Source organism: Coenobita brevimanus, chromosome 72, assembly GCF_032717465.1.
Source record: "Coenobita brevimanus isolate Jiangsu-jjx chromosome 72, ASM3271746v2, whole genome shotgun sequence".
Taxonomy (NCBI): domain Eukaryota; kingdom Metazoa; phylum Arthropoda; class Malacostraca; order Decapoda; family Coenobitidae; genus Coenobita; species Coenobita brevimanus.
The window spans coordinates 1256315-1282500 of NC_137025.1; the positions used below are offsets into that span (position 1 = coordinate 1256315).

The 26186-nt window shown below is 44.2% G+C and overlaps 1 protein-coding gene across 1 annotated transcript in view; it reads right to left on the minus strand.

The window, feature by feature from the left end:
- Positions 1-3043: 3043 nt before the first annotated feature.
- LOC145407216 (uncharacterized) overlaps positions 3044-26186 on the minus strand; it is a 76659-nt gene continuing 53516 nt past the window's right edge. The window contains exons 4-9 of the mRNA XM_080278252.1: positions 25267-25348; positions 24537-24691; positions 15555-15770; positions 12871-15096; positions 12297-12444; positions 3044-3084 (exon numbers count right to left, since the gene is read on the minus strand). Coding sequence (XP_080134378.1) covers positions 3044-3084; positions 12297-12444; positions 12871-15096; positions 15555-15770; positions 24537-24691; positions 25267-25348 — 2868 coding nt within the window. The remainder of the gene's footprint in view (positions 3085-12296; positions 12445-12870; positions 15097-15554; positions 15771-24536; positions 24692-25266; positions 25349-26186) is intronic.

Consider the following 26186-nt stretch of genomic DNA (forward strand, 5'->3'; position numbering starts at 1 on the left):
GGCCAGACAGTTTGTTGTAAAGGCATGAAACTTGGTGGGTAGACAGCCATCAATATACTCTAGGCATCCTTGGGGTGTAAGGCCACATTTCAATGCTTTCGGACTTAAATGGCCTCGCTTGTACCTCGCCGACAAAGGCGTTATACTGGTAATACCTGAAGTGTTTCGTGACATACTAGAAACTTTTTTGCGATATACTTATAATATACTTTTCGATGGTAACACTACTTAAAAACACTACCTCCTGCCAGAGTAACTTAACATACTGCCGTCATGGCTACCACTGTACTTTGTAGATATGCATTTCAAATGTGAACGCTTGAGGAAATATAATAAATAACAAGTTGTATATCAAATTTATTCCACTTTTCATGGTTTTGTTAGAAATGGGTAAAAGTCTACGGATATAAAACCCACATTTCAACTTCAGAACTGTCAGATCCAGTCGATTTTGGTATAAACTCCACGGGTGTAAAACCCTTATTTCAACTTATGATGACTGAATTTATTGATAAGGATAGCAAAACTAGGCCTTCCATCACTTAGGCTTTGTTACTGGATACCTACTGCATATTAATAATGGTTATAGTAATATGTAATGACAGCTTGAGTCTCAGGTTCCAATTATTGCCATGTTAATTAGTGAGTAACCCTAATAGCCTCATCTTGGCTGGGCTTCATAGTCGTCCACAGTGCTAGTTTCATGTACCTGCGGTGTTTCCTGCTATTGCCAGGCTATTTCATACAGCTTAGGGAAGATACCTGGTGATGCTCAGGTACACTTGGCCTCCAGGTCATCTTTTATCTCCTAGTTACTTATATCTCAGTTATTTTAATTACTTTCATCTCATTATTACCTCTTAGATATTTTTATGTTTTAGATACTCAGGTTTATGCTTTATATAAGAAAATCATTTCATACCAGCACTATTTATACCATGATTTATACCAGCACTGTCTACTTATCCACACACACTAGCAGTTTCATATATATTTTCATCAAAGCTCTCATTCAATACTGTTCAGGTACCACAGTATGCAGAAAGACCTCATAACTCAGGGCTGTACTGGAACAAAAATAATATTAAAAGTTCCATTGCCACCTGTGGAACAAATTTGCCAGCTTCTTCCTAGTTTGGTACTTTGTGTCAAGTTTTCAGTACACATCCAAGGCTTGGTAGGAGGGCTGGCTGTGTTAGGAAGAGGGCTGCCTGTGTTAGGAAGAGGGCTGGCTGTGTTGGGAAGAGGGCTGCCTGTGTTAGGAAGAGGGCTGGCTGTGTTGGGAAGAGGGCTGGCTGTGTTAGGAAGAGGGCTGGCTGTGTTGGGAAGAGGGCTGCCTGTGTTAGCAAGAGGGCTGCATGTGTTAGGAAGAGGGCTGCCAGTGTTAGGAAAAGGGCTGCCTGGGTTATCAAAGCCACTGCAGGTAGTTTACAATGGTACTCTGTTTTCCAAGCCATTTTCAGTGTAGGAAATGGTCATTCCTTTTACTTATGCCATTATTTCAAAGGACATTCAAATACCGATTCTTTTGCACTCTTGTCAAAACCATTACAATCATCCTGGACATAATTTATCAGGGTTTTGCAATCAGGCAGACACTGTTCCCTTAACAAAGCTTATCACCAGCTGTTAATGTGGTCCAGAGACTGATTAATATGAAGATTGGATTGATTTAGTTAGGGATGGTAGTGGGAATCAATTTTCCATGGACAAGGAAAAGGAAAGAAAAATACACAAAGTTCCAGAGTTTATTTTCTGCTTATTTACGTAAACTGGTTCATGATAACCCTTCATGTCTTAATACCGGTAACTAGCACTAAATTAGTCTTAGATATTCTAAGTTACTCTGGAGATATCGTAATAACTCTCCTTTAGCGACTTAATATGCGCAATACAGTTCAGTCTCCCCTTGTTTCTTACCGATACCAAACAACTAAAATACACCACCAGTTCCAGGCGCAACACTAGTAGGTGCGCGGTGGCGCAGTGAGTAGAGCGGCAGCATGCCAATCTACAGGACCCGGGTTCGATCCCCGGGCAATTTAGAGGGACATTTAAAAACCATGGCAGTGTCCTTAGTGGCCTGCCATTGGACCCGGGTTCGACTCCCGGCTGAAATAGAGGTGAATTTGTGGCAGTTTGGCAGTCACGTAGTGTCTGCCTGTGTGGTGGTGTTTGAGGGCAGTCACTTAGTGGCCTGCCTTGGGGAGGGGGGAATGTAAAAGTAGATAGACTCACACACACACTACACATACACAAGACACACATACACTTACACTAAACAGGCACACACACTTGCACTTATACAAGACACACATACATACACTTACACAAGAATTTCACAGAAGACAGGCACACACATATACATGCACTTACACAAGACAGTTACACACACACACACACACATAAGACAGGCACACATACACAAAATATGCATTAGAGTAGGTGGTGGAATAAAGGGGGTTTTAGTTCAAAGTCCCAAAAATCCAATTGGATTTTTGGGACTTTGAACTAAAACCCCCTTCTGTTCCACCACCTACTCTACTGCATATTTTGTGTGTGTGCCTGTCTTACGTGTGCGAGTCTTTGTGCATGTGTGTGACTGTGTTGTGTAAGTGCATGTGTGTGTGACTGTGTTGTGTAAGTGCATGTGTGTGTGACTGTCTTGTATAAGTGCATGTGTGTTGTGTAAGTGCATGTATGGGTATGTGTGTGTGTGACTTGTATATGTGCATGTGTAAGTGTATATGAGTTGTGTAAGTGTGTGTGTGTGTCTTGTGTAAATGTGTGGTGTGTGTGTGTCTATCTACTTTTACATTCCCCCCTCCCCAAGGCAGGCCACTAAGTGACTGCCCTCAAACACCACCACACAGGCAGACACTACGTGACTGCCAAACTGCCACAAATTCACCTCTATTTCAGCCGGGAGTCGAACCCGGGTCCAATGGCAGGCCACTACGGACACTGCCATGTTTTTAAATGTCCCTCTAAATTGCCCGGGGATCGAACCCGGGTCCTGTAGATTGGCATGCTGCCGCTCTACTCACTGCGCCACGGAGGACACACTGACCTGCTGCCTGAAACCTGTGGTGCATCTCAGTTATTTGGTATCAGTAACAAACAAATATATGCTAAAGTGTAAAGTGTAAAGTAAGTCGCTAAGGAAGAGGTGTTAGGATCCAGAACCACTTAGAGTATTTAAAAGTGAAAAATATCCTGTATGTACTTATATATAGGAGCAAATAAACATTGCAGCAGTACTTTTATTTATTTTTCCTTATTTATAAATAATTTACAATACTTTTTTTTACCTCCCCTGTGTTATTTTTATTTACAGTGTCTTCTCAGACTCTTATGACTCACCCAGCTGGACTAAATCACCTGACATCAGCCGAAAAGAATATGCTAGAGTTGTGCTGGTCATGCAGGGGTTAATGCTAATAGTATTAAGTCTCTCAGGCTCCTATGACTCACTCTCAGCTGAATAAAATCGTCTGGTTCAACTGGAATGTCACTAGAATTGTCCCTAGCATCAGGGGGTTCATAAATGCCTAAGCTAACCCTCTAATACTCGGGTGTACTCTATGTCCAGCTGATGGGGGGTGACTGTGTTATTCTGCTGAGGGTGAGTCATAGGAGCCTGACAGGGATATTACAATACTTTATACACTTTAACTTGGCGGAAAAAACAACTGCCATTTCAGCATCTTAATTTCTGACGCTTAGGCAACACATTAACACTGGAATACGATGCTGGTTAAGAGGAAATGACAAGGAAAGGATGCCGGGCCGTAGTATTGTCTGATTCTGCCACTGAGCTACCAGGAATATAGCTACAAAAAGACGATAAATTCTGCCCAGTTAGTCCATAGTTACGACTCAGCATTCAAGGTGGAGAGATGGCGATTCTAGGCCAAGTTAGAGGAAAAAGAGCAGTATCGTCCGATTGACCAAATCCCTTCGCGGCAGTGCAGAGGTGGCGCCATCTTGTGTGAGGAATGCAAGAATCCCAGGTCCATTCAGTACGAGGATGCATATCTGTAATTTTTCAAACTGGAGGGATTAGATATAAATTTCAGTGAGCTCTTCCATATAACAAACCTGCCCACAGGTATATAACACCGTCTGGAGGTGGTAATAATAAAATATAAAACGCCTACGTGATATAAAAACATCTGTCCACCTCCAGGACTTGATCCTTGGCGCCTAGAACACAACTTAGTCAATCTGCTGGCGTCATTTTTTACTCTTACTCTTTGCTAGGCTTCAGATGATTTATTAAAGTTTAAAGAAAATCCCCCTGATGATGGAACAAAAGCAATATTAATTAACCCACAGATATAGAAGAAAATATTTACTGTGTTCAAGCCAATATCACACCCCACGGAACCCCACTCCAACCCCTTGTTCCCCACGTAACCTCGTTCCTAACCCACTGCACCCCACCCAACCCCGATCCTACCCCACTGCACCCCACCCAACCCCGATCCTACCCCACTGCACCCCAACCAACCCCGATCCAACCCCACTGCATCCCACCCAACCTCGATCCTACCCCACTGCACCCCACCCAACCCCTCCGACCCCTATCCTACCCCACTGCACCCCACCCAACCCCGATCCTACCCCACTGCAAGCCACCCAACCCCGATCCTACACCACTGCACCCCACCCAACCGCGATCCTACCCCACTGCAACCCACCCAACCCCGATCCAACCCCACTGCATCCCACCCAACCCCGATCCTACCCCACTGCACCCCACCCAACCCCGATCCTACCCCACTGCACCCCATCCAACCCCGATCCTACACCACTGCACCCCACCCAACCCCGATCCTACCCCACTGCACCCCACCCAACCCCGATCCAACCCCACTGCATCCCACCCAACCCCGATCCTACCCCACTGCACCCCATCCAACCCCACCCAACCCCGATCCTACCCCACTGCACCCCATCCAACCCCACCCAACCCCGATCCTACCCCACTGCACCCCACTCAACCCCACCCAACTCCGATCCTACCCACTGCACCCCACTCAACCCCACCCAACCCCGATCCTACCCACTGCACCCCACCCAAGCCCGATCCTACCCCACTGCACCCCACCCAACCCCCATCCTACCCCACTGCACCCCACCCAACCCCCATCCTACCCACTGCACCCCAACCAACCCCGATCCGACCCCACTACATCCCACCCAACCCCGATCCTACCCACTGCACCCCACCCAACCCCCATCCTACCCCACTGCACCCCAACCAACCCCGATCCAACCCCACTGCACCCCACCCAACCCCGATTCTACCCCACTGCACCCCACTCAACCCCACCCAACCCCGATCCTCCCCACTGCACCCCACCCAAGCCCGATCCTACCCCACTACACCCCACCCAACCCCACATAAACCCCCATCCTACCCCACTGCACCCCAACCAACCCCCATCCTACCCCACTGCACCCCACCCAACCCCCATCCTACCCCACTGCACCCCAACCAACCCCCATCCTACCCCACTGCACCCCAACCAACCCCCATCCTACCCCAGTGCACTCAAGATGATGGGGCAAAAACATTAACCCCTTCAGACCGATAGGGACAGGTGTTATGGAGCCTAATTAACCTACCGTGACACCTGTGTTTATGATTTAAACACCTGGGGATATACAGGTAATTAATGATGACGAGAAATCTACTCTAAGCTCAGTAAACTCGTCCGGTGAGAGAGAGAGAGAGAGAGAGAGAGAGAGAGAGAGAGAGAGAGAGAGAGAGAGAGAGAGAATAAGTACGACGTCACCAGAATGAAGAGATTGTCATGTGAAAATAGTGTATATGTGTGTGTGTGTGTGTGTGTGTGTGTGTGTGTGTGTGTGTGTGTGTGTCAGTATGAAGTGCAGTAATGTGAGGCAATGAGCAATTTGGCAGTGTGAAGTGTTCTGTCTGTCTGTATCTATCTATCTATCTATATGTCCATCCATCTATCCATCCATCTATCCATCTATCTAATCTATCTAACCTAAGTCTAATCTATCAGTTATTGTGACATTAAATGACTTACCTATTAACGGAGAGAAGTGATGGCTGACTGGCTTACTGACTGGCTTTCTTCATGGCTTTCTTCCTGTTGCTCTCACTGGCTGGCTTCTTTCCTGAGGTGCTGTGGAATTCTTGTAGGTCTGTACCCCTATCTGCTGACCAAAATCATAATCAACATCATCATCATCATCAACATCATCCTTATCACTACCAACATCATCATCATCATCATCATCAACATCATCATCATCACTACCAACATCATCATCAACATCATCATCATCATCAACATCATCATCATCACTACCAACATCATCATCATCACCATCATCAACATCATCATCAGCAGCACCATCATCACCATCATCATCATGCTATGGTGGTTAAATTCCCGCTATCACTCTCGCCCTGATTAGAAGGTAAGATTATCAACAGAAGCCGCAACAGCAAATTGATAAAACATCCCTCAGTTGACTTTCTTGATCTGCTATGGACGTAATTATGTTTTATCTGTGTAGAGCCAGACGCCTTAATAACGGAAGGGGCGGCCACAAACAAATCGCCTCCATGTCACCTTGTCCTCCAGCACCAGTCTCTCCTCCCCGCAGCTCACACTATGTCCTCATTCTTAGACCTCTCCACCACATCCCTCCACCTCCTCCTCGGTCACCCTCTCCCGCCCTCTCTCACGTTCCACCGCACTAACATACACTCTCCTAGTTAGTCTCTCATCTGTATTATCTCCACATGGCCAAATCATCTCAGGGTACTTCTCCCAACACTTTCCAGCACATCCACATCAACACCACATCGTTCCTTTACTTTCTAATTTGCCTGTCAGTTCGTCCACCTAACTCCACTTCAATCTCAATACCACAAAGCTCTTTCACTTCCTCATTTGTTTGTCTCTCCACGTAACTCCACATCCATATAAACATCACAACCTTCTTTTATTTCCTCATTTGTCACTGTCTCTCCACCTAACTCCACATCAACATCAAAACATTCCTTCACTTCCTCATTGGTCTATTTATCTCCCCACGTAACTGCACATCCCCATCAACATCAGAACGTTCCTTCACTTCCTCATTAGTCTGTCTGTCACTCCACCTCACTCCACATTCACATCAACATCACAACATTCCTTCACTTCCTCATTTGTCTGTCTCTCCACGTACCTCCACATCCACGTAAACACCTGAGCCCTCCTTTACTTCCTCGTTTTCTGTCTCTCCACGTAGCTCCACACTCCTCTCAATTTATTTCCACACCACTTTTCACACTACTAAAGACGTATGGGTTCAGCTGAGACAACTTGCACTATCAAAGAACTAACGAACAATATCCTCGCTTACCTTTGTTTATCTCGGCAAGATGGGGAAGCTGTATAAACACTATTAACACTGACAAAATATACACACAGCTCCAGCATCCTCCCCCTCTCACGGCCAGAGGGTGACTGACGGGATTCGAAGCTTCTATGGTTCACCGATCTCCAGTTCGGGACAAGAGACTCGTTATTGTCGTGCTGAGTAATATTTAGCTGTATTATCATTCCAGCTATACCTTTTTCACCTTAACTTGGCCTAAAATTGACTTCTATCCCTCCTAAATGCCGAGCTGTAATGATTGACTAGAATATGGTGCTAGTCACGAGGAAGTGCTATTGAGTGGATATAGAGCCGTCTTTCTTTTATCTTGATCTGCCTATGTATGTATCTATCTGCCCACCTATCTATCTACCTATCTATATATCCATCCATCTATCTACCTACCTACCTATCTGTCTATCTATGTTTGTCAATACGGAAGATGGACGGTGCTAGCGAGGGGGGGAGGGGGGTGTCTTTCCTCCCCCTCTCCTCCTCCCTCCTTCACATCTCTCTTGAAGCTGGTTCGAACCCTTTACCATGGGGTTCATTTGAGTTCTGTAACCGAGGACTGATGTTGGAGAGGGACTCCTTCCTGTGGTGGCACTGATATGACTTGGTGGTCCTCCAGTTCCCTCCCTATCCCCCCAAAAAGAGTAGTAGCAGAGGAGTAGTTTCAGCCTGCAGTCCACCTGGTTCACGTTCCAATAAGTCGTGGGTTTGCTGCTGCCACTGCTGCTACTACTACTACTGCCACTACTGTTACTACTACTACTACCACTACTGCGTCATTTGTTACATTCCTACTACCTAAAGACGTCCAGTAATTGCATTCTACTTAGGAATGGTCATACTGAAGTGATGGGTGGTGAAATAAGGACTCATGCAGCTTCGAACACACACACACACACACACACACACACACACACACACACACACACACACACACACACACACACACACAGGAAAGGATATTAAAACACAAAATTCCATACACATACTTTCTTATATACATACTTAAAGCTCACACGGTATGTAAACACAGCAAGATAACATGATAAACACAGGAACATAGGCCTTGAAGCAAACATTTGAACATCGTGGAAGTTAGGAGAGGACTAAACACTTCAAAGCAACATCTAAACATCGTAAATCATTTGAACATCGTAGGGAAAATATTGGATCAGTACGAAGACATTTGAAACAGTGCGAAAACATTTGAAACAGTACGAAGACATTTGAAACAGTACGAAAACATTTGAAAGATATGGGTAAATCGGAGCCTACCCAGTAAACATTATATAAACACTGAACGATGATTATAGAAAATTATAAACACTCTGAACATTATATAAACACAAAATGATGATTACAGAATTTTATAAAGACTGTAGATTTTATGTAAACAACGATGATTACAGAAATTATAAGCACTGTAAACATTATATAAACACAGAACGATGATTATAGAAAATTATAAACACTGGAAACATTAAAACGTCCTGGGAGTGATGTAAACATTGCAGAGTAATTTATATATCATCTGCAAACACTTGGAAAATAGTTAAAACTAAAGAAAATAACATAAACATTTTAGATATAGTACGTAAGCTTTGTAGAAAAATATTTAAACATTTGAGGACATATATAAACATTGTATTGAATATTTGGTGTATGTTATAAATATACTTTAAAAGAAAAAGTATGTAAACATTAAGGGAACTCATGCATTTACTCAGGAAAAAATCACTTAAACATTGGGTATATAAACATTAGATTTTTAACTTATATAAACATTGAAAAGTATTATTCTAAGCAGCATCATTTTCAACACACGATGAATACAAATTTGCATAGAAGAATTGGTGACCATGATATATAAACACTGAGAATATAAACATTAGAGAAGATAGAATTGAAAATAAACACTGGGAGAGGTTTAAACATTGAGGATAAACATTAAAATATATATAAACATTGAGAATAAACAAGAATATATATAAACATTGAGAATAAACATAAGAACATATATAAACACTGAGAATAAACATAAGAATATATATAAACATTGAGAATAAACATAAGAACATATATAAACACTGAGAATAAACATAAGAATATATATAAACATTGAGAATAAACATTAGAATATATAAACATTGGGATTAAACATTAGAATATATATAAACATTGAAAATAAACACTGGGAATGATATAAACTTAGTATAAACATTGGGAAAAACATATAGCATTGAGAATAAACACTAAAACATATAAACACTGAGCATAGACATTAAAAAATATATATAAACATTGAGAATAAACACTGCTAAAACTTATATACATGAAGAAAAAACTGATTATGCAAAAAACTTGGGAATTATAGACTTAGATATATTCAGGAAATTATATAAACATTCCTATAATCAGTTTAAGGCATATAAACACAAAGAAATGCTTGTAAACACTGAAAGGAATAATTATAATGGCAGGAAAGTACTAAACACTGATATATATAAACATTGTACAGTAGGTGAGCTATATAAACAGTGAGGACGTAATTATACGTCTGAAGATTATATACAAATGGCGAAGCATAAGGAAAGTCTTTTGCGTCTCAGATGGTCAGGAATTTTTGACAATGCATCCACCTGGTCCTGAGAAGATTTTTACGTCACTGGGTGTAGATTTTAACCTTACGCCAAATATACTAGTGCTACGTAAAGTGATAGAAAATGGGCCAAAATATGCGACACGGAAATAGTAATGCATACCAAACATAATTCTCTCTTTCTCTGTTGGTTCTTCAAATGTAAAAGAAATCCACGTCTGTAAGTCAATTATTTTCAGAGCGTTCAACACGTCTAGCTGTTCAAAGTCTTAAAAATGCTCTCAAATTCCACGAGACGCTACAGGAAATGCGGTACAGGAGAGAATATTACCTTTAAAAATACTATTATAAAAATTCAGAATGTCTTGGAGTATACGTGAGTCATCTACGGTATCCACAAATATTTAAAAATCGTCATGAAAGCACACGAGGAAAAAATACGATATATATGAAATAAAAACTGGTCTCACTGATAATATATGTGCAAGATTAATAATTTCTATATTCTAAAAACACACAAGTCCCACCTAGAAAAAAAGGGGCGATGAGAATGGAAAAATTAGCGGTTTTGTGAATTCGAATTTGTGTTTACTTTATACGCTGGGTCCCTAGTTTGAATCCTGCATCTCAAAACAACAAGATCCTTCGAAAAACTATGAGTATTATTATAGATTATTTTTATAGCGTAGTATCAGAACAAATTGTCTTGTTTCTTAGAGGGAAAAACAAGATATAGTTGAGGAAAGTTGAGAGAGCTGACAACTACTTACACGTTTGGTCCCTGGGTGAGTGGATAGGCACTTGTTTTCATTGTTTTTTCTTGTTTTTGAGAGAGAGAGAGAGAGAGAGAGAGAGAGAGAGAGAGAGAGAGAGAGTCCTTTTCTCTTATACTTCCTCCATGGACCTTCATATATACCAGTTATACTCAATATACTTAAACCCAGTATACTGATAATTACATATATACCTAATTACATCCCTATATCATACTTAAGCATATAATTAGACCCAGTATACCTTATGAAAAAAAATATATACACACTCTCTGAAAATATTTTGGTGATATATATACACACAAGATTATACTTCTGCTATACTTATAGGGGAGTATAGGGGGGGGGGTATACTGGGCTTAGAATATAGTATACTTGTGAATATATTATGGGTATACTTAAATCTCTGACATAAACTCAAAGGAATTCAGTAACAAATGCTTGAGCGCCTCTTGATATGGGGGAGAGAGAGAGAGAGAGAGAGAGAGAGAGAGAGAGAGGCACATTTATCTCTTACATATACGTTCACTTTAGTACATCAGCTGGCCTGTATTACATCCTTCAGCCTCATTACAATTACAGGAGAGAGAGAGAGTACAGGCACAATGTACTGAATCTATAGTGTACAATCATTACATTCACTAGTGCTTGCGGTGGTTGGATACGTACTTCAAAAAGGCATGTAACACTTCCACATCATTACAAAAAAGAGTACAGGGAATAGCACAAAGAGAGTACTGTGCTTTGGGTGAGTGCACATGAGGGGATAATGTACTGTCCAGCCTTTAGTACATTTTCTAAGCTATCTAGAGTACTATGGATGTGCTCTTTGGTATGGTTGGGGTGGGTTGGGGTGAGTTAGGGTGGTTTGGGGTGGGATAGGATGGGTTAGATTGGGTTAGGTTGGGTTGGGGTGGGTTAGGGTGGGTTAGGGTGGGTTAGGGTGGGTTGGGGTGGGTTGGGGTGGGTTAGGGTGGGTTGGGGTGGGTTGGGGTGGGTTAGGGTGGGTTAGGTTGGGTTGGGGTGGGTTAGGGTGGGTTGGGGTGGGTTAGGGTGGGTTGGGGTGGGTTAGGGTGGGTTGGGGTGGGTTAGGGTGGGTTAGGGTGGGTTGAGGTGGGTTGGGGTGGGTCGGGATGGGTTGAGGTGGGTTAAGGTGGGTTGGGGTGGGTTAGATTGGGGTTACTTGATAGATACGGGTTATACTCTAGGCGTCCCCCACTAACGCTCACCATTGCACTCATTAACACTCAATTCTCTCCTCTGCACTCAATTCTCTCTTCTGCACTCAGTTTTCCCTCCCCTGCACTCAGTTTCTCCTTCTCTGCACTCAATTTTCTCTCCTCTGCACTCAATTTCCTCCTCTGCACTCAGTTTTCCCCCCTCTGCACTCAGTTTCTCCTCTGCACTCAATTTTCCTTCCTCTGCACTCAATTTTCCTTCCTTTGCACTCAAGTCCCTTCTCTGCACTCAATTTTCCCTCCTGTGCACTCAACACTCACTCTCCTCCTTGACTGGGGATACGGTTTGAGTGCATTTGCGTTGCTTATGACTCGCTGTTTCTCTCTCCTCTTCCTCGGGCTTCCCCTTCTGTTGCTGCTGCTGTTGTTGTTGTTGTTGTAGGAGTAGCCGCTGCTGGAGTTGTAGTTGCTGTTGCGAAAAAAAATGATTATTATTTCTATTTTCAATTTTTTTCATTTTTTTCCATCTGGCGTCAAGTGATTTAATTAAACTTAGAAAAATCCACCACAGCAACGATAGATAGATAAATGAATAAAAAAAATAGATAGATACACACATACATACATGCAAAGATAGATAGACAGATAGACAATTAGATAAATGTAGGACTACTGGGCCTTGGGAACGGGCATGAAGTCTATGCTCAGAGTCGGACACATAAAAAAAAATGTATTCTTAATTTTTACTTTTCCTACCTATAAATTATTTCAGTCATCCTGTGGCAAAGTTTTATCATTACTTTGGCTCTTCTTTGATGGACAGATGGAGCATTTTTGAGAGGTGCCGAAGATTTTAAGTGACCTAAGTTTGCACCGATAAATGTGTTGCACTGACCTTGGCATTTGCAAGGGCCTGGTGACGGTAGTGTGACGCCAGGAGCTCCAGCGAGGCCAGGTACGCTGCTGTGGCCTCGCTGTCCTCCCCCGTCCCACCCTGCTGACCCTGCCTGCTGGGGGAGGGGGGACGGGGCGTGCGGGAGGGGGTAGGGCGGGGCAGTGACAGGCTGTGGGCGCGGAGGGCTGGGCGGGGCGGCAGGCTGGTGCGTCCGTCCCACCCGCTGTCCTGGATGGGTGATCGCAGTGGCTTCCTGAGGACATCCACCACCCTGGGGGCGGTGTGGGTGGTGTGGGCAGGACGGGTGGGGTGACGGGCGGGGTGGACCAGCACAGGGTTAATGGCCTCCGTCAACAGCATTACATTGTCGGTGAAGGCTGCCAGGCCGAACACGTCTTCATACAGTGGCAGGGGTGAGGTGCGGCGGTGGACGGGCACCAACAACCCGCCCTGTCCGCCTAAAAGTGTGGCTGCGTCAGACATCGGCCGCAGTCGCAGTGGCTTTGGTGGACGTGGTGGCGGGATAGGGTCAAGGCCATGCCACAGTGGCAGCCTTGGTGGTAGGGTGTCACTATTATTTATCTCGATGACTGTCACATTGGCGTCTGTCCGCCTCTCGTCCTCGTCACTGACAGCGACAGAGGAGGAGGCGGGGGAGGGTGGACCAGAGTGTGCAGGGGAAGGGCCTTTGCTGCTCACTTCTGGTGACGAGTACCCTGAGGAGGATGAAGAAGACTCTAGTGTCCCATTTCCCTGCCCACTCTCCCGCCGACTGGCCTTGTTCCACACGTCCCCTGTTGTCCCCCTGGTCTTGTTGGCCGCAGCAGCGTCCCGATAACGTGGTGCCACGCTCAGGTTTGTTTGGGCACAGGATGCACGGCGACGGACTGGGCGGTAGGTCTCTGTCTGACAGCCAGCTGTTCTGAAAGAGGGGACACGTAGTACAATTTTGTTGCGCTGCAGTTCTCCCTTGGGCAGCTGGTCCAGCAGTGCTCTTGAGTCTTCAATGGCCTCCCTGTGCTCAACCTCGTACTTGCTGGGCTTGCTGGGTCCCTTCTTCAGGATACCCTTGGGTGCTTTGGTGTCCAGGGCCTTGAGGCTTTCCATGATGTTCTCATCAGATTTCGTGGCTCTCAGTGATGTTGGGGCCCCGTGGTCCAGGATATTGGTCAGCACCTCCTCCAGGCGTCGCAGCTGGACTGTGTTGTCACTGTTCACTGCCTTCCTATCTGGCTTCTGTGCTACCACTGGCCGCATCAAGTTGGCGTTCTTCTCTGCCAGTCGTAGGGCTTTGTCTGTCACAGAGGGTCGTGGTGGCTTGACGACTGCAGGTGGTGCTGCCTTGGAGGTGTCCTTTGCTGTGTCCTCCTGGTGGTGGGGCCGCAGGATGGTGCGAGGCTGTGGGGCGGGACGCTTGCGAGTGTTCTTGATGTTCTCCTCAATGACTGGCAGGGGCACAGGGCGCTCCAGGGTGGCCACACGCCGGGCACCTCCTGGAGTACCACGGTGGTCAGGCACGTCCTCGCCAGGGGATTGAAGAGGCATGTCGTCAGTCCTTGGAGTGCCTGTGTCTGCCTTCTGTTTGTCTGCATTCTGTTCGTCTGTCTTTTGTCTGTTTGCCTTCTGTCCATCTGTCTTCTGTCCCTCCTCTTCACCGTGTTTGCCTGTACCTGTGTCTTCACTAGTGTCTTTATTTGAACTCTCCTCCATCCTTGTCACAGCCTTGCCTGCTGGAGGGACAGGCAAGACAGGCTTGGGCTTCTTGGGTGGGGGCGGGGCAGGGCATTTGGGCTTGTTAATCCGTGTGACCGGGCGACTGACCGGGGCGAATGAGGTCAGCACGGTCTTGCCATCCAGAAGCCTCTCCTGCACACTGGCGGCTCGCTGGACTGTGGCACTGGCTGTGTGGTCGGCCAGACTGTGTTCTGACCGACTCATTTCCCTGGACATCCCGACTTCTATGACAGGGGCGGCGTCTAGGTCGTCCAAGGAACAGGCGTGGAACTTTCTGCTGAGGGTGGCGCCGATGGTACTGCTCCCGCTCAGCACCAACCTGCCGCTGACAGAGTTGGAGCGGAAGACCCTGCGGACGTTTGGCTTGGCGTAGTGCGAGGGTCGGGTCCCAGGGGGCTCTGGCAGCGTCACGGGGAGGGGGGGGCGTAGGTGACCGTCTGGGGTGTTCTGGAAGTCTCGCCGCGCCGCAAAACTCTGGGCTCGCTGTGGCCTCTGGAAAAGGAGAGTACTCATCATCACCATTATTATTATTATTATTATTATTAGCAGTAGTAGTAGTAGTAGTAGCAGGAGTGGTGATGTAAGTACAAACAAGCATCCTTATACCTAGTAGACTTATACCTGGGAAAGACAACCACTCCATGCCGAGTCCCAGACCCCAATCCTCCGCGGTTAAGCAGGCTCCCTAACACCTCTTCCTTACCGATTTATTTTTGGATACGGCTGGCTAATATCGTTTTGAACGCCATTTATGCAGAGTATGGCGATATTAGAATGATTTAAGTAGCACAAAAGAGGTAGGCAGGGTGTAATCAGCAAAAAATAAATACATAAGTAAATAAATAAATCGCCTAGGAAGATGCGTTAGGGAGGCTTCCTTAACCTGGTCCAAGTCTTCTCCTAGAACAAAATATAAAGAATAAATTGCTGAGTGTCTGGAACTACGCTACCTGATGCACTCTAGCGAATCTGGTAGTGGCGAAGGATGCATGGCGCGCGGGTAGTCTTCTGGAACCGTCTGGAAAGCTGGAAAGTCCGTCCAGGCCCATGGGGTAGAGGGGAGTGGGCAGCTTGTCCTCTTCTGGATGGTACACCCACGCCGAGGAGCCGCCAGGGTCTGGAAGCGCCACCACGTCTTCCAGGCAGGGCGTGGAGTCGTGACCGTCCTGGAAAAAAAAAAATAGAAATGATATGTGGCATTTTTTACCGTCCTGGAAAAAAATATGTGGCATTTTTTACCGTCCTGGGGGGAAAAAAATCGAAATTTGTGGAGTCGTGACTGTCCTGGAAGAAAAATAATAATATGTGGAATTGTGACCGTCATGGAAAAAAAATATGTGGAATTTTGACCGTCCTGGAAAAGTATATATGGAATTGTGACCGTCCTGGAAAAAAAAAATGTGGAATGATGACCGTCCTGGAAAATAACAACAATTGAATGACAAAGAGCGTTTCATTTGCCACATTAATTCGATCACAAAAGCTTTAGAACTCATTTATTCAACTATCTCACCTGCAATAAATAATCCAGCCTCATTTACCACATTATTTCGACCGCAGTGAACGTAACGGCTGCATCTTACCGTTATTTACACAGCATTTCATAAGCTAGGCTCGTTTTCCATATCACTTCAACCACAAATCAATGAAAACTCACTTCCCACACTATATCGTTCACATTGCATTAACTGAGGCCAATTTCCCATATCAGTTCGCCCACAGAAGCTATCCACCTCAATTTCATAATCGTATCAATTGCAATAAACAACTTATGGCTGAATTCCCACATCATTTCGTTCACATCCATACCCTAAACCCAATTTCTCTTATTATTTCGACCATGAACGTTATCCACCGTAATTACATCATCTCAAGTGCAATAAACAAGTTAAGGATCTCTTCCCATAATATTTCGACCGCAGTTCACACCTAACGTCCGTGTACCGTAATGTTTCGTAATGTTTCGTGAGATCCAACCAATTTCAAAAAACGGGGCGTAACCGAAACTTTCACGGGTAACGGAAAATTAACGGTTGTGGGATTTTTTTTTCACATACATTCGTCGGACCAGTCTCTCTCTCTCTCTCCCTCTCTCTCTCTCTCTCTCTCTCTCTCTCTCTTTTGACAGCATTATCGTGGTCTTGGAAGGCTCCCCATAGCACTTATTTGTTTATTTAGGGATGGAGCAGAGAGGTATATGAGAGAGGGGGGTGTAAGCTGGGGGGAATACAGCGACGTGGCAGTGGACAGGGCGACATGGAGGCGATTTGTTTGTGGCCACCTGTTATGGGCTTGAGACATCTGGTTATAGAAAGATAAATTTATTTATTTATATATCTATTTATTGGCACGTTAATATTCTGATGTATTTAAGAAGGCAGGTAGATAATTACTCACCTGAGGAACTCTTGATATTAAATTCGTTACCCGTAATTAACTCCTATATTACGAACCTTTATCCACATTCACACCTGTGGATATAAGGGAATATTCAGGTATTATAATAGTATAGATGATGATAAGTAGGGGCGCCCACCATCCACTCACATGATGTAGTGCAAATTTTGGGCCTGCTACATCCAGTGATAAGGTAAACAGGTTCCAGTAATCCAGAGATTCATTTGCCTGGTGGTTTAGTGGATTAAGGCGCCTCAGCCAGATGGGATCCGTAGGAGTTTAAAGCCAAGGAATCTCTCTCTCTCTCTCTCTCTCTCTCTCTCTCTCTCTCTCACACACACACACACACACACACACACACACACACACACACACACACACACACACACAGTGCCACTCAGGGAAGAGCGAGGCTGATCATCATCGCCCTAAATGTCGGGACTAAGTTGCGTAGTTCCAGACCTTACGCTTGTGATGGGGCAACAAATAATAATAATAATAATAATAATAATAATAATAATAATAATAATGATACTACTACTACTACCAATAATAATAATAATAATAATAATAATAATAATAATAATAATAATAACAATAATAGTAATAATAATGATAATAATAATAATAATAAAATAAAAATGATAACCGATAGATTAATACAACACAATATATACACTTTTCCTGTAATCTCTATTCCACTGATATCAAACGCATCAGTAACATCTATCCACCAATTAAATCCCATATTGCCCCGCCAGAAGAGAGGAAGGATCGAAACCAAGCTAATTTGTACAGATATTTGAGATAAGGATGACCAGTCGCTGATCCTTGAGTGGCATTATGTGAGCAATAACCCAACGATCCCTTGAACTTGAATCCCTATGGGTCACAGCCGCACGGGGCGACTTAACTCACTAGAGGAGATCACCAGGCGTCTATATGGTTACCACCCAACGTAATAAAGTATCCCAGAGTTTAGGTAGGCCATTTGGCTTGCTGTTGAAAGTAGAGCCACATGGACCAAACACTACATCGGGTGAATGGATGACGAGCACCCCCACATCTACCACGAAACACACTATTATTAAACTCCTGTATTCCATTAAATTTAAGGAATAATAAAGACGATAAGGTAATCCATAGAGAGACACCAGACAACCTCCTCAACAGAACTACTAACAAAGATACCTGTCTAATAAAGAAAAATTACAACACGGCCAGGTACCGTTAGATGACGTATACACCTTTCCCCTTCAATACTAACCTCTTTCTTTCCCCCATCACACGAAGAAAGCGAAGGCGGGGATATCCTAGGCGTTGCTGTAATAGTATGAACTCCACATCCGTTTTTCTGTGAGACAATGAGTGAAGGATGTGAGCTAAGACGCGCGCGATAAAACGGGTCCCTTATTTCAAAACAGGGGCCAACTCATCCATTTTGTTGCCATTTTGTTTTCCTTATTCGGCTCTGTTTTGATTTCACGAGGGCTTGTATGATTTCGGTGTTCATTTGGGTGATCTGGAGTTCTTTTGTGGCTTATTTTGGTTTGTAGGGATTGAAATGCATAGGTGAGGGCGCGGGTAATTGGGAGACATGTAACCAAGATGGCGGTGATGGCCAGAGACTTGCAACATCCGCCTCTAGACGACTCCTTCTGATTGTATGAAAACTTACATGATTTGTGAGTTAATTCGGGACATGTTGAGTTCATTTTTAAATTTTATTTTGTTTTTTTTTTTTTTGCTTGTAGAGGGAAAGATATGTTGGTGAATGGACAAGAAATCGGGAGAAATATAGGTAAAGAAGATGTTGAGGTTAGAAGTGCAAATTCGGCGTTTATTCAAAGCTTACACGAGTTTAGAACTTTTTCAGGTAATTTTGAGTTTTTCCGTGGTTTATTCTGATTCGTAGGAGGTTAAATACAAATCTGAAGGAATAAATAATCGGGAGAAGTGGAAGCAAGGAGGCGAAGAGGTGCGACATCCGGCCTCCTTTTGTTTACATCGAGTGTTGCCTCAGCGCGGGTGACGTGAGCGGCCATCCCGTCCTCGGTACTGTCCTGCCCTAAAGGATATCACGCACGCAGGAGGAGGAGGAGGAGAAGAGGAGGAGAAGGAGGAGGAGGAGGAGGAGAAGAAGATAAAGTAGTAGTAGTAGTAGTAGTGTAGTTCGTTCCCCTTAACTTTAGACCTATTTTCGTCTCTGTAACTAATTTCATGTTGCTAGGACGGCCCTGCATCTTTTCCATATATCGTTCTTCGTGACTAGCATCCCATTCTGGAGTTAATACATTGCCACAGCCCAGAATTCAAGACGGAGAGGTTTCAATTTTACGCCAGGTTAGAGGGAAAAGGGTATAGAGTCAATGATCAGGGGTAGTCTAGTGAGGATCTTGTATTTTTCTCTCTTCTTCGGGCAGACTAGGATTTCCGTAGGTCTTTTGTCTTCAGGTGATTTTTTTCGTTTTGTTTTTTTGTCTTGAGGTTAATGACTCGCCGGTGAGGAATTAGAGGTGGTTACGTGGGTGTTGTTAGTCTACCCCCCTTTGTCTGTCTAATCCCTGACGCTGCATCCTGTGAGGGGTGACGAGGGGGAAAAGGACGCCCAGGTACTTCTGTCCCTCCTCGGTAACGACGGCCCTTCCCACGACTAAAAGGGTTAAAATAAGTCACTGTTTATCATGATTTTCGACCCTAATCTCTTCGCTTCTAAAATCCCCTAACACCTCTTCCTAGGCGATTTATTTTGCTTATTACGCTTATATTTTCCTTTTGTATGTTATTGATGCATTACGTCCTTCAGTGCAATTAGCATATTTTTTTTTTTTAATTCTTAAAGATCCCGTAACGCCTCTTCCTAAGCGATTTATTTGGCTTATTACACTTTTATCATCCTCTTGAATGTAACTGATACATTACGCCCTTCAGTACAATGACTTTTTTTTTTTCTTTTTTCTTCTCTCTCTCTCTCTCTCTCTCTCTCTCTCTCTCTCTCTCTCTCTCTCTCTCTCTCTCTCTCTTTTCTTCTTGACGCCTCCAACCGATTTATTTAGCGTAGACGAAACTTTTTGGGCTGACATTCTCGTCGGGAAAGGACGCTCCCTAACACCTCTTCCTTAGCGATTTATTTTTTTATTTTTTTACAGGAAAGAAGGAACCAAAGGCCAGAAGCCCGCAAGACTGTTCCCTCCAAGAAAAGAAAGACAAGATAACCGAGAATTAAAGACCCATTCATTTCGAGATGCCTGGCCACACTGCTTTTGAAAGACTGGAGGTCATAGGCAGTAGGAAATGCAGACAGAGGGAGACAGTTCCAGAGTTGACCTGTTGCATGTATGAAGGGCTGGGAGTAAGGGTTATTACACCTCATTACCCTTTTCCTATCTATCTATGTATTGCCAGACGCCTTATTATGGGGTGGCCACAAACAAATCGCCTCCACGTCACCCTTTCCCCCGCCATTTCACTGCCCTGCTCCCAGTTCACACTACCCCCTCTCTCATATACCTCTCCACTCCATCCCTCCATCTCATCCTCGGCCTTCTCCTCCATCTCCTCCATATTGCATAAATCCTTCCAATATCGCCATACTCTGCACAAACAACGTACAAAAGGATAGTAATCAGCCATATCTAGAAATAAATCGCTAAGGAAGAGGTGTTAGGGAGCTGCCTAGAAAGACGTCCTCGGTCTGAAGAGGCCAAGACTCACACGTGCGTCGTTAGAGCTCTCTCTCTCTCTCTACTGACGTCACATCCGGGGCTGACGCGATAAAGGGGGGGGTCTCGTCGGCTTTGATTTCGTAGCTCTCTCTCTCTCTCTCTCTCTCTCATCAATTATTTCTATCTCAGTTAACTTCATAGGATTTTACTGCCTATAAATTGACCTAGCTATTATCATTATTATTATTATTATTATTATTATTATTATGCCTCCGTTCATCTGTGGTGGAGGAGGCAGTAAGTAATTGGTCTGTCCGTGCGTGCGTCCGTGTGTACTTACGTGCGTGTGTCCGTGCGTCCGTAACACTACTGAGGGTGATTTCAAGGACAAACAATTTTAAACTATGCTTGTCAATTAGCCACATAAATCCGGATTAAATTAAAGTACACAGCTTGGGGCATGGGATTAATTAGGCGTACTACAAACGTTGCAAAAATTACAATGAATGTGTAGGTGTAGGCAGGTCTCTCTCACTCTCTCTCTATTTCTCCCTCCCTCCCTCCCTCCCTCTCTCTCTCTCTCTCTCTCTCTCTCTCTCTCTCTCTCTCTCTCTCTCTCTCTCTCTCCCCAGTACACTCCAAGATGTGCTTTTTGTGTCTGCTGTGTTTATATTTCATGCTTTTGTGTTTACTGTGAAAATGTCATGCTTTTTTTTGTGTTTACTGTGTCAAACTTTCATGCACATGCTCTAAATTGATATAGAAATCTGTGAGTCAGGGCACTCTATGCTGGACACTATCTATCTATTTATCTATCTATCTACCTATAGCCAGACGCCATAATCTCGTAAGGGGTGGCCGTTTGTCTTTGAGGTATTTGTTTTACGGGGAGGGGCACTAACCCTCCGCCAACCCACTTGTTGACACGTAGGGAACTCGTATGGATTGGTTATATGGTTACCACCCAGCGTTGTAAACGGTTTCCTGGCTTACAGGAAACCATTAGGCTTGTCACTCAATGCAAACCCACCTGTAATGGAAAGAAGAGTAATAAAAAGTGACAGGTAAGATGGGAGAAATAGGAAGAGAGGACAGACACAGAAAAAGAATGATAAAGGTGAAGGAAGAAGTAGGCAGCACTACATCAACTGAGTGGATGACGGTGAGAAATAGGAAGAGAGAAGGAAAGACACAGAAAAAGAATGATAAAGGTGAAGGAGGAAGGATGCAGCACTACATCAAGTGAGTGGATGATGCGCACCACCACTTATCACACAATCATGCTTATTCATGCAAAATGTGCAAAATAAATCGTTAAGGAAAAAGTGTAACGAAATACGAAGACTAGAAAATAATTAATATACCTTTATCAATCACAGTCATTCAGGCAGGTGCAAAATTAATCGCAAAGGAAATGGTGTCACGAACATAACAAGGAGTCTATATATTAATCATACAATCATTTTTTTTTTTTTAACCTTTACACCTGGCATGGGAGACGAAAGAAAGTGAAATATTATGAGATATTTAACTTTATTCAAAAAATTAAAAAAGGCGATACGCTTGTCTTCCATTATTAAATTATTTCGACTTGGGAGAGAGAGAGAGAGAGAGAGAGAGAGAGAGAGATAAGGTGTGGAGTGAAGTCACGGGTGAGTCACGGTTCTTACCAAGTACTGAATATGCTGTCCACTTAGGGTCTCTCTCTCTCTCTCTCTCCCAAAACAACAAGAAAGGACATAAACAGGCACCGTCTAAGCCCCTCAGTACTGCCCAGTCAACAAAATCAGTCTCGTTGTTTAAGTAATGTTCCTTTACTTGTTTCTAGAAGCTCAAAACATTAAAGAACCAATAAAGGAAACAAAACAATAATAATAATAATAACAATAATAATAACAATAATAATAATAATAATAATAATAATAATAACACAAGCCATTTTGAATCTAATCTTTCAACCAATCAAGAGGCATCTAAAAATAAAGACTGAAATTCCTGACTGTACAGCATATCAATAAATAATAAATGAGCACCATAACTTTATCAACATTTATTCATATTTATTCATATTTTTAACCTTCAGTACAAAGGCCCCGAGTCCTGGTGTGAGATCATTAAGGCGTCTGAATAAGGGACGGGAAGCCAGCCTGCCTCTGTGGTCCGGCTGAGTCACCCACGTTTCCTGTCTTGGTGCCCAGCTGAGGGGGGCGATAGGCAGGCACGGGTAAGGCAGGGGGAAGGCACGTCTTAAGGCACGGGGATGGCACGAGTAAGGCAGGCCCTGCAATTGCTTATCCATGCCACAGTTCAGGCCTCGTAAAAAGCACAGCACTAAATTAATGTCACCTCAGGCACGACCCAAAAATGTCAACTATGTGGCACGCGAATATCAGTGGCATAGTTCAGGTTGGGGGTGTCAGAGCTGTGGCAGGAGAAATTCAATGACACAGGCAGGGTAAAAAAAAATAAAGTTCACTCGCAAAGTTCACACACGGTTCAGGAATGTTAAAAGATATGGCACAGTTCAGGCACAAAGTGGGAATGTCAACGAATATGGCAGACGGATTTCAATGCCACTGGTCCAGGCACAAACTGGGAATGTCAAAGAAACGGCCAAAGCACATCACTGGTATAGCAAAAAGCACGTGGAAGGCAGGGTTCAGGCACGTCCCAGGGTACCAACATGCCTCAGCGCGTGTTAGTGGTGTGGGCATGCACGTGGCAGTCGCGTGAAGGACCCTAGCTCCACCCTAGGCCACATCAGGTCAACCCCTTCAAACCCAATAGCACATCTTTCCTAAGCCAGATAAAAACGTTGGGCATTATCCAAACTATACTGCAATTAAAAAAATGTCGCCAGACTGTATTTCTAACTAAAGATCTTTCACGTATTCTAGTTACCCATAGTATTCTTTTCTACCCAGGATGAACCTTGCATAAAAAAAGACTTAACACGTCTGTCTCCTTTCAGTAGGACGACGTTTTCTGCATTATTCAGCTTTTTATTCTCATTTCTCTCACAAGAAGGTGTAAATTATCTTATGTCCTTCATTGCGATGCCTTTTCTGTGTTTGTATCCAGTCATTTTTGTTAGTTTAGGAATGCTCTCTCACAGCGAACGGATCAGTCCAAGTCGATCACAAATCCACCCCCCCCAGCCTGTCCCGGGTACTGTATGATGGCGCAGGACTCCCACCCACCCGCCGACACTGACCGCAGGCTGGAGGATGAGAAGGGCGGGGGTGCGGGTGGGGGAACAGACGGGCGCACCACTCGGCCGGGGCGACGGGGTTTGCCGGCCTCGCTTCCACTCTCCGGGATGGAATAGAGGGACGTGCTGCAGCTGGAAGAGGGTCGCGACGGCCGCAGATTCTGAGGCTCTGGGGTCATGTTGTCTTGTCGTCCAGTTTCGATGTCCAGGTTGCGAGGGCGGTGCGGCTGGAAGGAGGACTTGGAGGTGCGGGAGAGGGTGGAGTCGCGGGAGTACGGCTCATGTTCAAGGGGTGCCGAAGGTGCACTCGCATCACGCACCACCTCTGGCAGGATGTACGGCCAGGAGGACTGGTGGTTCCGCAAGAAGTACGGCACTCCATTCACACTGGTATCCCTGCCACCCATACTGCTACCTTCATTGCCCTCTGTACTGGCTCTACTGGGGACCTCGCCAGGATTCGTACCATCCTCGTTATTGCCCTGACTCTGGCTTGGTCTCGTGCTAGGGGAGTTCCTCGCTCCACCACCATTTTCACCATTACTACTACCCCCACCACCACCACCATCACTACAACTACTACCACCACCACCACCACCAAAGCCATGCACAGCCACAACACCATTCTCCTGGGCGACACGACAGCTCACGGTGTGTACCTGACGCAGCTGCAGGTCCTCCTCCGACAGGGACCTGGTGACTGGCATGCGTCCCTTGAGTCTGGGCCCGCGCACCACCACACAGAAGAGGTACTGCGCCCCGAAGAAGCTGACGACGATGCCCAACGCTGACAGCACCGTCGTCAGCCAGAATGCTGTACGGGTTAGACAGTATGGTTAGAAACAGAAGCAGTTATGGTGTATTTATGAACATGGCAGATACAAATGGAAGACAGAGAGTGTATTTAGATCTAGAAGGAACATTAAAAATTAAAACTAATATAAACTGGCCTAATGTGACTAAAGATAAACAAACACACTCATTACTCAGTTGCTAATTATGATGTGTATTACGACGGAATAGCTTCCTAATGACCTAATTAATCCTAAATACGAATACAGATAGTTCATATCATATAATTATTATGTACCGATATACCAATTTAATTAAGGAAGAGTGTTATGATCCAAGATGATTATTTGAGAGAGAGAGAGAGAGAGAGAGAGAGAGAGAGAGGGAGAGAGAGAGAGAGAGAGAGAGAGAGAGAGAGAGAGAGAGAGAGAGAGAGAGAGAGAGAGGAGGAACAGGAAGATACTGAACATGACAAAGCAAAACAAGACAACATGAGAGAGAAAGAGGAGAAAAATATAAATAAAAAAAGACAATAAAGACAAACAAATGACAAAAACAAAGAGACTGCGAGCCCTTCCAGGAGGTGCACCCATATACCTATCGTAAATGACGCTTCTTGGTTGTTCTTCACTATGGTCTGCATGTCGGCGTCGGAGAGGAACACCCCGTTTTCGCCCACCTGGTAGAAAACGGAGTGCGGGAGGAAAACTTATAAACAAAGGAACATACAAGACGAAACTATTGATTAAAACAAAATACAATTGAAGGAGGGGGAGGCCGAGGATGAGATGGAGGGATGGGGTGGAGAGGTATATGAGAGAGGGGGGGTGTGAGTTGGGAGCAGGGCAGTGTAATGGCGGGGGACAGGGCGACTTGGAGGCGATTTGTTTGTGGCCACCCCAAACGGGATTGAGGCGTCTGGCAATAGATAGATAGATAGACAATTGAAGGAAATTGACCTCAATGGATTAAAATGAAGTGATGAAGATTGAAAATAGTGATGATGTTATTGTCAATGTGATGATATTATACAAAAATGATGCAGAATTCTTAACAACAACTAATAATGCTTAAAAAAACAAAATGGCTGGAAATTATGCAAACTTAAAAAAAAAAGTATGAAATATTTAGGAATATATTGAAAGAAAAAAAAAGAAAATATTGTAGACGTGAAGCAAGACTACTGACACACACACACACACACACACACACACACGCAAATATATATTAAAAAAACCGGAATATATGTTAAAACTGATCCATAAAGAGGGGATATGAATTTAAAACTGCCCCAGATTTTAAAATATCAATAATTAGTAAAAAAAAAAAAAAAATACAATTGCCAAAATTAAATTGGACGCAAATGAATGAAAAAAATAATGATGTAAATATAAATATGAAAATAATTATAAATATGAGAGGAAAGGTTAATATATAAGGGGGTGACAATCTTTGGTTCTCTCTCTCTCTCTCTACTTCTTATCATTACCCTTCCTCTCGATCTATATCTATCCTCT